This window comes from Patella vulgata, chromosome 1, assembly GCF_932274485.2.
Source record: "Patella vulgata chromosome 1, xgPatVulg1.2, whole genome shotgun sequence".
NCBI classification, from domain to species: Eukaryota; Metazoa; Mollusca; class Gastropoda; family Patellidae; genus Patella; species Patella vulgata.
In genome coordinates, this window is record NC_065879.2 from 61,510,153 (window position 1) to 61,525,795 (window position 15,643).

At 32.0% G+C, this 15,643-nt stretch overlaps 1 protein-coding gene across 10 annotated transcripts in view; it reads left to right on the forward strand.

Moving 5' to 3' along the window:
- Positions 1-15,643, forward strand: part of LOC126831050 (ras GTPase-activating protein nGAP) — a 152,754-nt gene that overhangs the window by 102,456 nt on the left and 34,655 nt on the right. Inside the window, exon 1 of one of the 10 annotated variants that reach the window (XM_050561706.2) lies at positions 4,801-5,019. The exons of the other annotated variants lie outside the window; for them this stretch is intronic. Within the exon in view, the coding sequence (XP_050417663.1) occupies positions 4,967-5,019 (53 nt within the window). The 5' untranslated portion in view covers positions 4,801-4,966. Of the gene's footprint in view, positions 1-4,800; positions 5,020-15,643 lie in introns of those variants that run through there. 10 annotated transcript variants of the gene reach the window in all.

Here is a 15,643-nt window from a genome sequence, read left to right on the forward strand (position 1 = left end):
ATCATAATAATTTGAATGATAATATGTCAAATATTTATGATCTGTTTTCAGTCGGCAAAACAGATAACTCCCATTTTCTACGGCTGTAATTGTTGTAGCTGGGGGGGGGGGATCACGTGGGTAAGATGCTGGCTCGCTAGCCTGGAGGTCGGGTGTTCGATCCATGCATTGGCCGAGAAAGTTCATCTAGATATTCTGGCGTGGTTCCCCCTTGTCAGTGATGCAGGACGGAGGGCCTGACAAGGACAGCTGTCTAGTCGTTTGGATGGGACGAAAAACCCAGGTCCCCTGTATACATTGGAATGCATGTAAAAGATCCCTTGGCAGTTGGAATTCGATATAAACGTAGGCGATAGTGCCGCTGCCCGGGCAAAATTTCCCTCATAGCTCTCTGTATGGCATATGCCCATCTTCATTAGCCCAGCTTGGGGTACCATGCACCATAATAATCACAAAAATGTTATCTATCGTTTGATTGGTCCTATGTTGAAATCCCCCGGAAACTAAGGTGCGGATTCACCAATCATGTGACATCAAAGCACTTTTTTCCCGCGAGCATCTCCCGTACATAAACGGTAATTTCGCTTACATTTCGATAATTTTTTAGCCTGAATATTTGCAGATATTGAAATTGATATTAAACTATTACAATACAATTGCTACTAATACATTTAAATAAAATAGTAATTCAGAATCATAGATTGAAATCGACTATATTTCAGCTGCTGGCTGTCAGATTTCACGCTAAAGTCACGTGACCCAAAACCCCTACTCCAGAGGCTAAATTAATACACAGTGTTTAAAGTCATTGAAGCCTATTTTTGTTTTATGTCATTAATTTGGAAGTGTGAACAATTTCCTTCATTTGCTTATGAAGTATAAATTGAGTGCTCAAGCCTTGTTTTAAATGATCTATAAATGATGATGTCATTGACTACAATCAGCCAATAGAGAGTGTGTTGTTATATAAGAAGGATATATAGCGGAAGGATATAAACACTTCTATGTTGGCATTGAATATAGGTTGAAATTAGACCTTACAAATAATTTCCATAATACTTTAATTTAATGACCTTATTTGGCAGAAATGGAATTATTATGTTCAGAAGTAATTTAATACTTTTCCTTCTATTTCAAATAGATTTTGATTTCATAATATGATCATTCTCTAGTTGTGCAATAAAAATATTGTTATTAACATTTATTATAATATATACAATCACATTATGTAATCTAAGACAAAAAAGTCCATAAAACAAATTCTGATTTCATATGTAAAATAATGGGATAAGGATACCATTTTTATACACCCACATTTTCATGTGAACGTATATTGTCGCCACCCCTGTCCGTCAACAATTGTTTGTGGACACTCTACAGGTCACAATTCTTATCCGATTTTGACGAAACTTGAAATATAGGTTTATCTCCATAAGATGTCGGGTTCCTTTTGAAATTGAAGCATGTCGGACTGTAACATCCTGGATTATGGCCACAAAATGTGGGCTTATCTTGCATGGCAACCGCTTGTTACATGTACCGTGTTCAAAACTGAACCATTACTATCACACTTAAATTAAAAACTGTTAATGTAAACGGTGTTAAAGAATTTCAAACACAGAAAAGGAGGATGTTAAACCCCAATTCATTTCAATTAAATGGATTGGAGGCCACAAGCATTACATTTTTTTAGACATATAATCATCTTTTATTCAATTTAACAATAGCAATATATTAATATAAATATAAAACTTTATTCAACATGTCTTGTTGGTTCTACTGCAATATTTATTATTTTTATTGATGTGTATTGATCTGGTGGAAAGTTACTGGTCGTAGTCGACTACCTGTATTAGTTTATTCATATGGTATAATTTTACTAGTCGGAGAAGGCTACCTGTGTCAATGTATTTCTGTTCAATATTCTGATTAGCTTGCTCGCTGCTTGTCATCTGTCGATAGGTGAGTCATCATTACAGGTCTACCTTAACATCGGATACTATGCTAACAGATTATTTAGTATCAAGGATTATTTACATGGACAAACGTTATTTTACAGTAAGCTCTATTCATTTTTGTAGTTTTTATTAACAATTGTTACTGGTCTTTCAATAATGCTTGAAATGCAAATATCTTTTAATTAATAGGATTTATTTCATGCTTCTGCTATTAATGAGCCATGGGGTAGAGACCCCCACCTCTTACATTGGGGGCCCCTAAAGGGAGGAAAGGCTCAGCTGCCCCCAGTCTGTCTCCCATTTCATCCTTTGTGAATTGCTTATCTTTACAAATATCTGAGCACTATTATGGCATGATATCCTCAATGTCATCAGATGGCTGGTGATGGTGGCATCCATGAGGAGATGTGTTTTGGAATGTATGGATGCACCCAATGGTCACTGTCTTGTCAAATGACTGTACTTTCCCAGCTTAAGGTCAGTACATTAATGTTAATATATTGAGTTGGGGTCCAGACATCAAAAAATACTCCTCTCTTGTAGTTTTTTGTATGGAACATGTACACAGCCAGGCTGTTGAGAAGACAGACAGTTGTTGTACAATGTGTATACCATGTATTGTTCATCCTGAATTATTAAAGTAAGATGTATATGATTGTCCCGGTATGATCTGAACCACCACACTGATATTTGTGGTGAATTATTGAAATAATATATATATATATTAGTCCCAAAATGATAGAGACCACTATAATGCTTCTGGAAAATTATTGTCCCAAAATAACCTAATCAACATGCTAGTGAACTATTCAAATAAGATGTATTTATATGTTAGTTCCAAGAGGAATTAGTTGTTGACTTTCTTTTATGCCCCATCTATTTTATATTATCTCTCATCCATGATTATTGTATCGTATTCCAGAATAATCTATATTTAAGTATGTATTGCTTTTATTATACATGATTGATTATCTTGACTGGACTAGTGTAGTCTGATATAATGACATGGTTCGTCTGATAGACCGTGACAGACTTCGTCTGATAGACCGTGACAGATTTCATTCTTGTCACCTGTATAATTGTATATGACATATTGATTTGTCTCATGTGGCCACATACACAGGTAATTTAAAGTTGCAATGATTTATATAAATCTCTCAGATATTTTCACACTCTAATTTAGTTTTATTTTCCATGACCGATCTGTTACTGAAATTGCCAGTGGAAGAATTTACCTGTACCCGTCAGTTACAAAGGAATTAAGGTCTGATGGCACTTACCTGGTCTTTGAAAGGAGCTTAAACACCCACAGTGTATAATGTACTGTTATAAACGATGTTTCATTATCAATATCACTGGTTGATCTAGTCTACAAGTAAAACTGTTTTGTTGCCAGTGTAAATGATAACTAAATTCTTTGATTAGTGACTGGATATCAGTGCCAATGTCAACAGTTTATAAATCCACTTGAATGAAAGTGGGTTACTGAAGGTTGAATGTGAACAATTACCTTTTTCTTTTAACTTGTGCTTGAAAGTTATTTGGAATTAAATGTATTGGGTGGAGTTATTGAGTCTGCTGGCAGGCTTCCCAATTTGAGTAGTAGATTTGAGGCTAAACTGTTGTTTGTTTTCTTTTTTTTCAATTTGATTTTGGATTTGCTGCAACTAAAAGATTTATTCTGCCAATCTAAATATAAGTTACCTCAATTTGCAATCCATCTTTGTCAGATCATCTTTACCTGGAATCACAACTTTAAGATAGCTACCCTTCATTATCATGAGAACATTATTGTCATATAGAGGTAGTGACAAGAATAAGGATATCCTGTCTAACCTCTCACTGCTAAATAAAATACTGCACCCAAGCATAATATAACCTAGATGTATTGAGTGGATGTTAAACTGCCCTCTCTCTCTCTCTGATCTGAAAAAATGTGTGGATTCTTATATCTAAATATTCAGACCTCACATTGAAAAGCGATATAAAGTTGGTGTGTTTAAAGTTATAATACATAGGTGATAGTATAGGTTAAAATCTCTGTATGTAAGTAAACTGTGAAGAGATTCATGATAGATACATGTTAGAAAGATAAAAATAGTTTGTATGATACCACAATCTTTACAGCTAAACACCATCTATTTCTCACTCTACAACATTTACCAGGGGAATCACATCAACATAGTTTCTCTTTCAACAGTTTTTCTGCTCAGGATTCCTTTATGAATTTTGTTAATTAGTAGAGTGTTATTACAACAGTTTTCAAGACAGGAAGTTTTCTTGATACATGAAATATAAATTGTTTGTTCTAAGAGACTGCCAGAATTGTTGGAACATGATTTTGATGTTGAAGGTACATAATTTGTACTGCTCCAACCAAAGAGATAGTTAAAACTGATAATTTGGAGAAGGTAATAATATCAACATTTTGTAGTCAATAGTTGACTTGATTATAATAGTAACCTGTTTTCTGACTATTATTGATGAAGTAATGAAAGATTTGATTGACCTACCATAAAGACAAAGTTAAAGACATCTAATTTGTGATCAGTAGATAACTTAAATCAATTGATTATTAAAATCTGTCCAGACTCAGAAAAAGTGTTTGGTGACATTGGAACTTGAAAGACTGCCTGGTTTTTGTGTTGGAAATATCTATCAGGAATAATTAATGCTACTTATTTTGGATACAAGAACTGGAAGTAAATCACTTAGATATAACTGATACAAATCATTCACTTCATTTTGATACTCAGAAACTTTATGTAGGCTGAGGGTAGCAGAACATGGGAACACTGTGAGTTGATTGTTACATATCATTTTCATGGTTATTTCGATTTACAAGTTGACTGAAGTAGATTTGAATAGAGATAATTACCAGTATCTCAGTATTTTGGATGTACACAAGTACTTGTTACAGTATGAATATATAAAAATGGCAAGAACTGGATTGGACAATATCTCCATATAGTTTTACATGGACTAATGAGTAAATTGTGGATGATGTTATGAATAGTAAAAATAATTTTCTAGCAGATACAGTGGAACAAACAGCCAACATGTATGTATTAATTAGTTCTTTATGTAAAACATTAATTCAGTCATATTAAAAAACAGATTTATTTGTTAGTCTCAAAATATATTAGTTGCTAAAACCCATTAAAGTGCACATATTAGCTTGGACGTATTATGTTATCTGTCTGTCAACAATTGTTCATGCATAGAGACTACAGTTTTTAACAAATTGTTTTCAAATATAGTGTGAGGCTTTGGAATCATGAGAGTTTGAAATTTTTTGGTATTCAGCGTTTGGAGACATTCCACTTTTTTCCTACCATTTTATTTAATTAAATGAAAACATTCTTGTCTTTCTTTAGTACTAACTTGTGCATGTGACAGGGTATATTTATAGAACAACTAATACCACTTCTCATATATTTTTAATACTCATGTATATGGTAGTGATTTGCTTCAGTTTAGTTATGTAGTTAAACATACATTATGCAAGAGCTAAATCTGCCTATTGCAGGTCTTTCTTTGAGCCTGAAATGTTATAGACATTTATTGAGATGAAAGGGCCTTAATCAACTCTAGATGGCATCTTATGTGTCGGATTTTTACTGGATTTGAATCTGATTTGCTGCTCAACGCTCATTGATGATTAAATCAGAAAATGGATAATCGAGACTATGTTTTTTATCGTACCGACTTTAGTAACGAATTAGTACATATTTCGGTTCAGAGTGGAACAAATGGACTGAAATTTTCAGCATATTCACATTAGGCCTACATTATCAAGTTTTTAACTATTATAGTGAGAACTGCCAGCTCTTTATCTAATCTTCCATAATGTATCTTTAAGTCTATTTTTAACAGCAAACATTAGGTAGAAAGTGTTGTTTTACATCATGGTATTGTAATGGAATGTGGATAATGTTTAATTCATCTGTACATACATTCAAACATGCAATGCACACACACATCACACACCCATAAAAAGTATACAGATGATGAAAACACACGCATGTAATAAAATACCTTTTTCAAATTAACATATTTTGAGATAAAAGTGGGCTACCTGGTAAATATTATATCTATGGTCATGTGTGTAATGCTACGTAGGACGGTAGGAGATCACATAAGAGAAACCTTGGCAGTTGAAAATCAAAGAAAAATAGCCAGAAACACTGATGTACACATGTAAACACAGAAATATTAAATATATATCGGACATGTATACATATATATGTGGGCCTTGTGTTAAAAATCTTCTGAAATAAAGGTGATCAGATATAAATTAAGTACTGTTATATTTACAGTACGTAAATTGGTCCAATCATTAACAATGTGACCCAAGAAAATTACAGATGGTATTAATAAACACTAGCCCTTAGTAAATCTTGCTTACAGAGAAATTAAGAAAATTATGCATTTTTTTCTAGCAATATTGATAACCCACATGTCATGCAATTACTTTGTAAATGTCTCTACTGTTGTTTTACTCTAACCATATTCTAGGGGGCGCTGTCGCTAGCTGTGAAATTAGTCAGTCATTCGTTCATCACAAATCAATATATGTGGACCCGTTTTGGCAAAATGAGTCGGAATGTGCAAAGCTTAATACTGAGCTAAAGACAAACCAGTGAAAATATTGATTTTGATCGAAATTGAGATTTTCACAAAAATGGGTCTATAAATATACTATCTATCGACCCAAAAGATCAAAATAGCAATTAAACATTTTAAAACACCATTATTTGGATGGGTTTTTTAAGAGTAAATCTTTCGTTTTTCTTAAAATCCTCAGTGAAATTAGTTATTTTTCTCCACTCGTAGCGGGATGGCCGGTCAATCCTTGAAAATAACAATATTGTACACACAAAAAAACGTACAGCTGTGGCGGCTTCTTTGATGATCAAAAAAACTAAACTTGATTACCCAATCAACAATCTTAATCTCCTGACAACTAAGGTGCTAATTAATTGATGAGATTAACATTTTTTAACATAAGTTATTCTCAAGAAAAGTTATAATATACAAAACATAGATTACTAATGTATGGACTATTCTCATTTGCTCTAAATTATAACACTATCATAGAAAATGTGAATATGCTGCTTTGTTACGAAAAGAGTGCATTGCGTGAGATAGATAATCCACTTGGCGGGAAAAATATATAAACATTTTTTTATATAAAAATTATTATCCATTTTGGCAGAAATAGTCTTATCAAATATTTAGTACGATTTTGGACATCAGCATCCATGAAAACCTGTTGAAAGAAATATTAAACGACAAAATACCAAATTAATGGCATGGTTGCTATGTGATTTTGTTGTGGAACATACCAACATCTTTAACTTGCTTTTTCCCGAAACTTACTTTCCTGACTTTGGGCGATTTAAACGGACACAGCTTAGTCAATTTGTTCCCGATTTACACCGACCATACACCATTTTGAAGATATTGAGATGGAGAATGTGAAAATAATAATAACTCAATTTTCAAAATTTCCTCATTGCGACTCATTTTGCCCATAGGGGTCACATATTAGGACTTACGTTAAGATTACATATTTGCCAAATATGAGAAATGTTGTTGATAGTTATATATTGATTTCTATTTCAAATTTATTGTGATACAACTCTTATTTATTATGGTCAGTGTGTTTTCTAAAGCACATGGTACGGCATTTGCCCTTAAAAATATAGCAGATTTTCTAATAATACTTATTGGTATTACTTTAGCTTTTGTAAATCATACCATATACCATAGATCTGTGTAGTGTCATATTCTAGGTTCAATTTCACATCAATTCATGATTCATGTTGTTTCTGTTCTGTATATTTTTTGTATTTTGTCCCTTCAAAACATTATAAATTTCGATAGAGGTGTTAAATTACACAACAGCAGCAAATAACTATATTGAAAATGATCTATAAGTAAAGTACTCACAAGATATCAAAGCCAATTTCTTCAGTTTTATTTGGTGACTATACCCATCATATTCCCATATCTCATTAGGCAAATATGATGACCTATTATTTCAATCTGACCAATCATTTAATGAGATAGACCGTGAGATTTTTCAGACAAACCTTTATATCATGTCACCCGTTAATTGTCTTCAACCAGTAAATTAGTAACTCTGTGCAGGCATACAAATCATGAGATCCTTCTAATGACATATGACCAGTAAATTGGATGAACCAATTTAACATGACAGCATTGACACCTGATAATTTATTAATTAAAAGTATAATAGACAAACATTTTATATTCACAGATACTCTTACTACTTTTACCACTTCATGTACACTATAAACACTTGATTTGACCTTTCAACCTTTTGGTGTATTATTTTGTTCTATAGACAGGATTAGGGCTGTACGATATTCTCTCGATATGGTATAGTGGTTTATCAAATATCGCCAAAACCTTCAAATATCGAAAAAAAATTATCATAAAAATAGATAATAAATACATATAGACAGCAGTGGAAACTAACCGACGGCAATAAACTATAATAAAACTAATGTTTTGAGAATCGTTAAATGTTGATAACACTTGCACAGTGTCCGCAGCCGTTTTTCACTGCATTGTGTATGTGTTACTTTTACTTTGTTTTTAGTCGACAATAAATTGTCAGTTGTTACTACATGCAAACCTTAGGCCAACTAAATGCCTGAAATTTCCCACTACCGTGACTAATTACCAGGCTATAACTAGTTATCATCTTTTTAAAAAACAAATATTTTTAGAAAACTCTATGAAACTTAATTTCTGAAAGCAAGAATAAAACGATCTATAAATAGATTACTGTCACTGTTAGGCCAACCGCAGCCAATCGAATGCTTGAATGGAAGATAGTCCGGATCATTTAGTATTTGTTAAACTGTTTGAACTTACAATACAAGACTTGAAGACCGCATCTACTTACTTGATATTTGAGAATTTTCTTACACAAGGTCACGAGCAGATGCTTTTTAAACATAAGCGGTTGTATTTAATTTAATTATATGTACAGGCATAAGTAATGTCTCCTGTTATTGTGTTAAAAAGCATTGAAACGTTTTTATCCAAAAAGGATGTTGTTTTGTTCATTTTAATAAATCTATATTATAAAAAAAGCAACGTTTAAAGTTTATGATTGAATAAAGCAATTCTTACTCACATTGTAGTCAGCTTTAATGCATTTATATTTAATTTATTTAATAGCAAAGTGACATTATTAAATATAGCGATATTTAACTATATCGTTGAAAAAAATGCCAATATCGATATCGTCCCTTTTTGCAATATCGTACAGCCCTAGACAGGACTGAAATTTACATCTTATAAATCTTTGATAGGAATTCGTTTTACTTCCTTATATCAGGATCATCTGTAGCATATATTTGAAATAAAACTAACTCAGTATTTTTAAATTATCAATACATTTAGCGAAATATTGCAGAATATTACATGACTTTTGTAGACAAAGTTGGTCAAATATTTTCCAGTATTTAATGCTTTAACCTAAGAATGGAAATATTGATGGTGTTTAGGTATACGGTATGATGGTTTCATTGTCTGGTACATGATTTACATATTAATGTGTGTTGAGCTAGCAGGATTATTATACTTGTAAACATACTGATGACTCATATCTCTCTCTCTTACTCACTAATAAATCTTCTTCCTTCCACAAGTTTTAAACAATCAAACCAGTGTAAAAGAAAACCAGGAGTGCATATTATATCCCTTGCAGTGTTTTGTTTTGTATTCTGTTGTCATGTTTTCCATGGAGACATCTAGAGGGAAGATAACAATTATCAGTGGTATTATATGCAAGTCTTTGAATTAAAAATTTTGCAGTGTGCTATGAATATGGAAATTTTTGCACGGACAGGGTATTTCCGCATGCTCTACATCAAATTCCTTCAAGCGACTTACTCACTGATTTATGATGGCTCCCAGGCATAAAATGACACAACACCTGAAAAAGTTTGATTATATATTTCATGAAGTGCACTTGTCAAAGTCATATTGTCCAAATATGAGGGAGGGTGTGGGGTTTTAGTTGATTATAAAATTACCTTTTTGCATGGAGAAAAACAAAAATAATACAATACAGTCTGTATGAATTGTCACTTGAAGCTGTGTGGAGCAGGATAGAATCTATGTGGTAAAGTAAATACTGTCTCTTTAAGCTAGGAGAACTGCTGTGTGTCTGGAGTGACAGGTGTGTTGAATACAAGCCTAGATCTGGGTCGATGAGTGAATTTAAGACAATCAAATGAACGAATTTTCAGTAGTGATAAATTTATCTGCTGTTTTATTCAGTAAGAGATAGGGTTCTTTCAAATTGATAAAATATGTTCAAAATAATGTAGTTACCAAAGGATAACAGAAATTATTGATAATTCTCCATTTTGTGAAGACAATGACTCCATTGTGAGAGAGTTTAATGTTGGATTCAGTGAGCACAAGACATCATTCATGTTTATTATTGGTAGCTTGAAATAATGTTCTAAAGTAAGCTGTGCTTCAAGATACATGAAATTGGACTACATTATATTTTGTAATAGAAGACAATGGATTGATGTTGAAGCTTTTGTTTAGTATTAAAATACTAGAGAAATAAAAAGTATATATATTATAAGGACGGCTATTGAATAGAGCAGATATTCAGATTCTATATGTGTAAATGAACAAGAACATCTAGGCTACTATTAATATGTAAAAAGATTAAATTTGGATTATCATTTGGTATGTTGTTGTGGATTAAGCTGTTTGAAATTGTTTGAACTGAAAAAAGGTAAGAAGTATTCTGTAGGGGGTGGGGGCATCAAGGCTAGATTAGGAGGAGGGGGAAACCTAGGATTTGGGGTAGGGCCTTGGGGGCAGAACTCCAGTCCAGTCTAGGTGCTAGTAGGAAAATACTGGAAGTTAGGGTACAAATAATCAGAGGCTCTGTGCTGAGGATGATGGGTCCATGGATTTACTTGATGATGAATTGATTATGGATTTTCTGTGTACAAGTGAATTATTTAAATAAAATATTTCCATTTGCTAGTCCCAGAATGGCATAATTTATTGTGCATTAGTTATTAATATAAACTTTGTTGTGAAGTATTTAATGATGTGAAATGATTATTAAAAATTACAGGATTTTAAATGTTAAGAAAAGATTTTTTGACAAAGTTATGTTAGGGTGTCATTTATAATAGTAGGCCAAAGAGGTTTTATTTGATTTCTGTATAAATCTGTTGTAATATCAGGTCAGAAATCTTGTCGTCTGCATATCACCCTTGGTGGGAGCGAACATAATGAAGGCCCATGAACAAACAAATTAGTTCGGATACTACTACTTGGTCAAAATATTGTACTGTGTAACACTTTCATTCATAAACAAAACATATATATATATAGGTGTAACATTAAGTCTTTTGTTGTTTTGATAAAAATCATATTTTACTGAAGTAAAATGGTAATAAAGAGGTCATTGTTGAATTATACAGACTATGGTAATGTATGGTTGTTTTATTTCAAGGCATGATTAACATAAAGGGTGATGAAAGCACCTTATTGTTAACATTGATAATGATCAGTTTACACATGAATGAAATGCATAAAGAAATGTTAAGAGATAACAGTGAGTAATGTATATTATGAAAGTTGATTAAATGGTATTATAAACAAACTAAACAAAAATATTTCTTAAAGAGGATTAAGATGTCTATATGTTGATAATTTTAAAAATATTCTGCTATGAGTTAAAATTAGCATTGGCCAAGGTTTCATGGAGACTCCTTCCTCTTTATTTTATTGCTCTACCTTTTTCCATTCTGTCCATCATGAAGTACATATCAACGCCCAAATTTCAATGAATCCAATAATTCAAAAATATTGATGCTGAGCAAGGAGATTTTGTATAACAATCATTTATATTATTGTAAATCTTTGTATACCTACATTAATGTAAGATAAGATTTTACAAGGGCAGCATACAATATATTATATACATTTAGACAATATACCCGTAAATAATGATCAGTAACAATATTACTAATAATATATGTATATTTGCAAAGAAAACAAATGATAATTTTAATCTAACCTACATTAAAATGATCATTTGTATGTTTGTTTTATGTTCAGTTATTATTCATGTATGTACATATCCTTGCGTATGTTTCAAAACATAGAATAAAAGAATAAAAATAAGAGAAATTCATGAGATCAGTAGAAATTTATAACATTCATGAAAATAAGATTAGTGGTAATTGATAACATGTAAATTCCTCACTAGGATAATACAAAGATTATTGTTTATAAATAATTTATGTCCCTATAGTCAAGACGGGGAGAGTAGAGATGATACGAAACATGACTAATAAGTGATAGTAAGGATTATAGGACTAGAGTAACATACACAGCTTATAACTACCACTTATAACCCAGGGTCTGACAGCTGACCTCACAGACTACTGGCTTCTATAAGTGACATTCTCTACACCGGATAGAACATTCTCTGTAAGACAAGTATCTCAGTGTGAGTGGTGTGTGTGAACTGGGTAATTCAGTTCAGTCTTACAACTATTCAGTTACACCACTGGTTTGCTGTTGTCTATAAAAATTGCAGATAAATCATATATTTACTAAATTCTTGATGAGGTCATCTTGGTTCCTACATCACTGTCCATAAAAAAACAACAGTGGTTATGTTTTCTTATATGTTAAATTGCTCTTTGGATTATTGTATGAAGTGCTTACACAGTATGTCACTGACTCACAGCGACCTAAACTGTTGAAATTTGAATTTTTGCAGAAATGATCTCAAGAAGTTTAAATGCTTCTGTGTTTCTTGGATTATATTTTAGTTGTGTAACCTGTTGATTTAGTGTTCTTGTGAATGGTTTTACATGTAAAGAACAAAACAGTTGTTATTTTAACCAAATTTTTGAAAGTGCCCATTATTTGTGGAATATAATTAGATGTTGTCTTTTTGTGGATATTGTTATGGTGAATTTGAAAGTCAGATTAATTATACATGTACTTCATTCGATGGATATGTTATTAGATCTTCAAAGGATATTTGACTTGTGCTGTGTTTCTTTGAAAATTTTTCTTGAAGGTAAGATTTAAGAGAACTTTTTATGAATTTTGGTACATGTATATGACGACTGTGTATTATTTTATTGAGATTAACATACACCAGGATTAAAATCCAGGACATTCTAGTGAGTGTCCAGTACCCTAGTGGGAAAGTTAGTAGGGGTATGAAATTTACATATACAGAAGGCCTGTAACTGAAATAATCTGGAGATTGAATAAACCGGATAAAGTATAATAAATTAACTAGATATATTATCGGGTGGCCCAACAGTATTGTACCTATATATCATTAAATAGTTGAAAGCATTTGCTCCCAGTGGAAAAGTCGACGTAAGCTCTGCTTTAGATCAGACTGCAAAGCAGAAATAGCCCAAATCCCATATTTACGAGGCTGCCATTTTGAATCCAAAATGGCTCTTATTTGAAGAGAACATCAAAAACTATCTTGTGTTCCAATTTTCATGCTTCAGTCGAAAAGTGAATGATTCTTTGAAAATATTGACCTAAACTACCTGACCATAATTGGATGTCATGTCAAGATCTAATAAGTTTAATTGTATGCCATTAAAAAGGTTTGAATTTAGCCAATATTGTCAACTTAACAATCTGTGGATTATCGTAAAACTACTGAATTGGTATTTATTATCGTTATTGAAGGACTTACTTATTTCACACCACATAAACTCCCTGGAATGTACCCTGACTGATTGGCTTATCTTGGGTATCAATGTATTTAGGTAGATCTTTATTTCACGCTGTATTATTTCATTCAATGATGGACAGGTTCAAATAGTTTGAGGTAGTTTGTCCCATAGAAGAGAGGTTTGAACATAAAATAAACGATGACCAAATGAACAGAATTTTGCAGAACGTTCGTTTACTAACAAACATGGGTCTGTTGAATATCTGAAATTTCCTTATGGAACCTTACGGTGCTCTTACAAATATGAGAGACAGAGATTATTTAAGCATTTATAAAAAAGAAGCAGTATGTTAATGTAACCAATGTAAATTATACAATATGGGCGTAATAAGAGATGATAGTTTCGTTTGAGTAATTAACCTAGCTGCAGAATTTTGCATTTTTTGCTGTTTATAAATTAATGCATGAGGAACATTAGAGAACAAAGCATTGAAATTACCTTGGCTTGAGTGACATTTTTTTTGTTTTTGGTTTATATAATAGTAATAAACTTCACAGACATTGTTTATCTAAGCTTCCAAACTCAAATGTTCATGGAATAAAACACCTATGTTCCTGGCTAATGAAGAGGAGTAATTTGACCATCACCAAAATAAATCTTATTGTAGGTCAAAATTTTTGTAGCTGTTGTTTAATGCTAATATACACCTGTATATCACACGTATAATGACATCCAGGATTTAAATTTTGATAACACAGTTTTCGTTGTTGCATTTGAACAATTAATGTTATTATTTATGGCTTTAAAAGAACAGTATAACTGTATATATGTGATGTGTGATAAGGATATTTTTCTTCAAATTGAAGTGAGTGGTTTAGTATACAAACCAAACAGGAATGTACAAAAATACAGATACCTGTAATACTCCTTGAATGAAGAAACTTGGCCTTCTTTGATGTGAAATCATCAATGACAACGCATTGTCCATGGATTTCCACATATATGTACAATTGCAATAGTTTTGCAGCAGAATAAACTATGCCAAATTCAGTAGCAAGACGAATTTGTTGAATGTTCTGGTCCATAGTGTCAAATGCAGCTGACAGATCTAAGAGAATAGGAAGAATATCATTGTCAACTTGTGTAAGTTAGGTTTCAATGGTGTAACATTTTCTTTTTAAGCACTTTGATATTGTTTTATCAAACAGTTCAGTCCAGCATAAGCTTTTAATTGATGACACACACTTTAGAAAGTTTAAAACCATCCAGGAAGATGATACTGTGATAGAAGAGTTGATTATAGAGGTTCAGGTGGCAAGAATGGACCAAGAAATTACTAGAAACTTCTCTTTCAAAGAAAGTTAATTAATCATTAGTATATAGTATATATATGATAAATGATACATTTTATTAATTGTAAGGTACCATTGAATACATTTATTACATTAATTAGCACCATATATTATATTAAATGTAACAAACCTAAGTTTGTTTTGCTACATGGATTAATTTAGACAAAAATTATTATGTTGAATTTGTCTGATTTCCTTAGTACTTAAACAAAGGACATTTTTTTTTAGCTGCAGTATATTTTCTTTCATTCAGAGAGGAAATACTTGATGAATACAAACCTCATTAAAAGTCATTTAATTAGATTTTCCTTATTAAGTGGTTGAAAGAGACTGAGTCATTTTTAAAAATATTCTCTTATTAGTTATATTTCATCAAATATTGGTGGTGGTAGATTTCATTCATTCATAATTAATGAAATGGGATTTAATGTCCTATTTGTCAGCACCAAAAAGGCCAGTGACGATGGATATATGCCATGTAGTGGGCACGGACAGCTTTTGTTTTCAGGTACCCAATTGTAAAAGGTTCTATTACATGTATGCTACCATATACCATGGGACCTCAGTTTTTAATACCATCCGAACGACA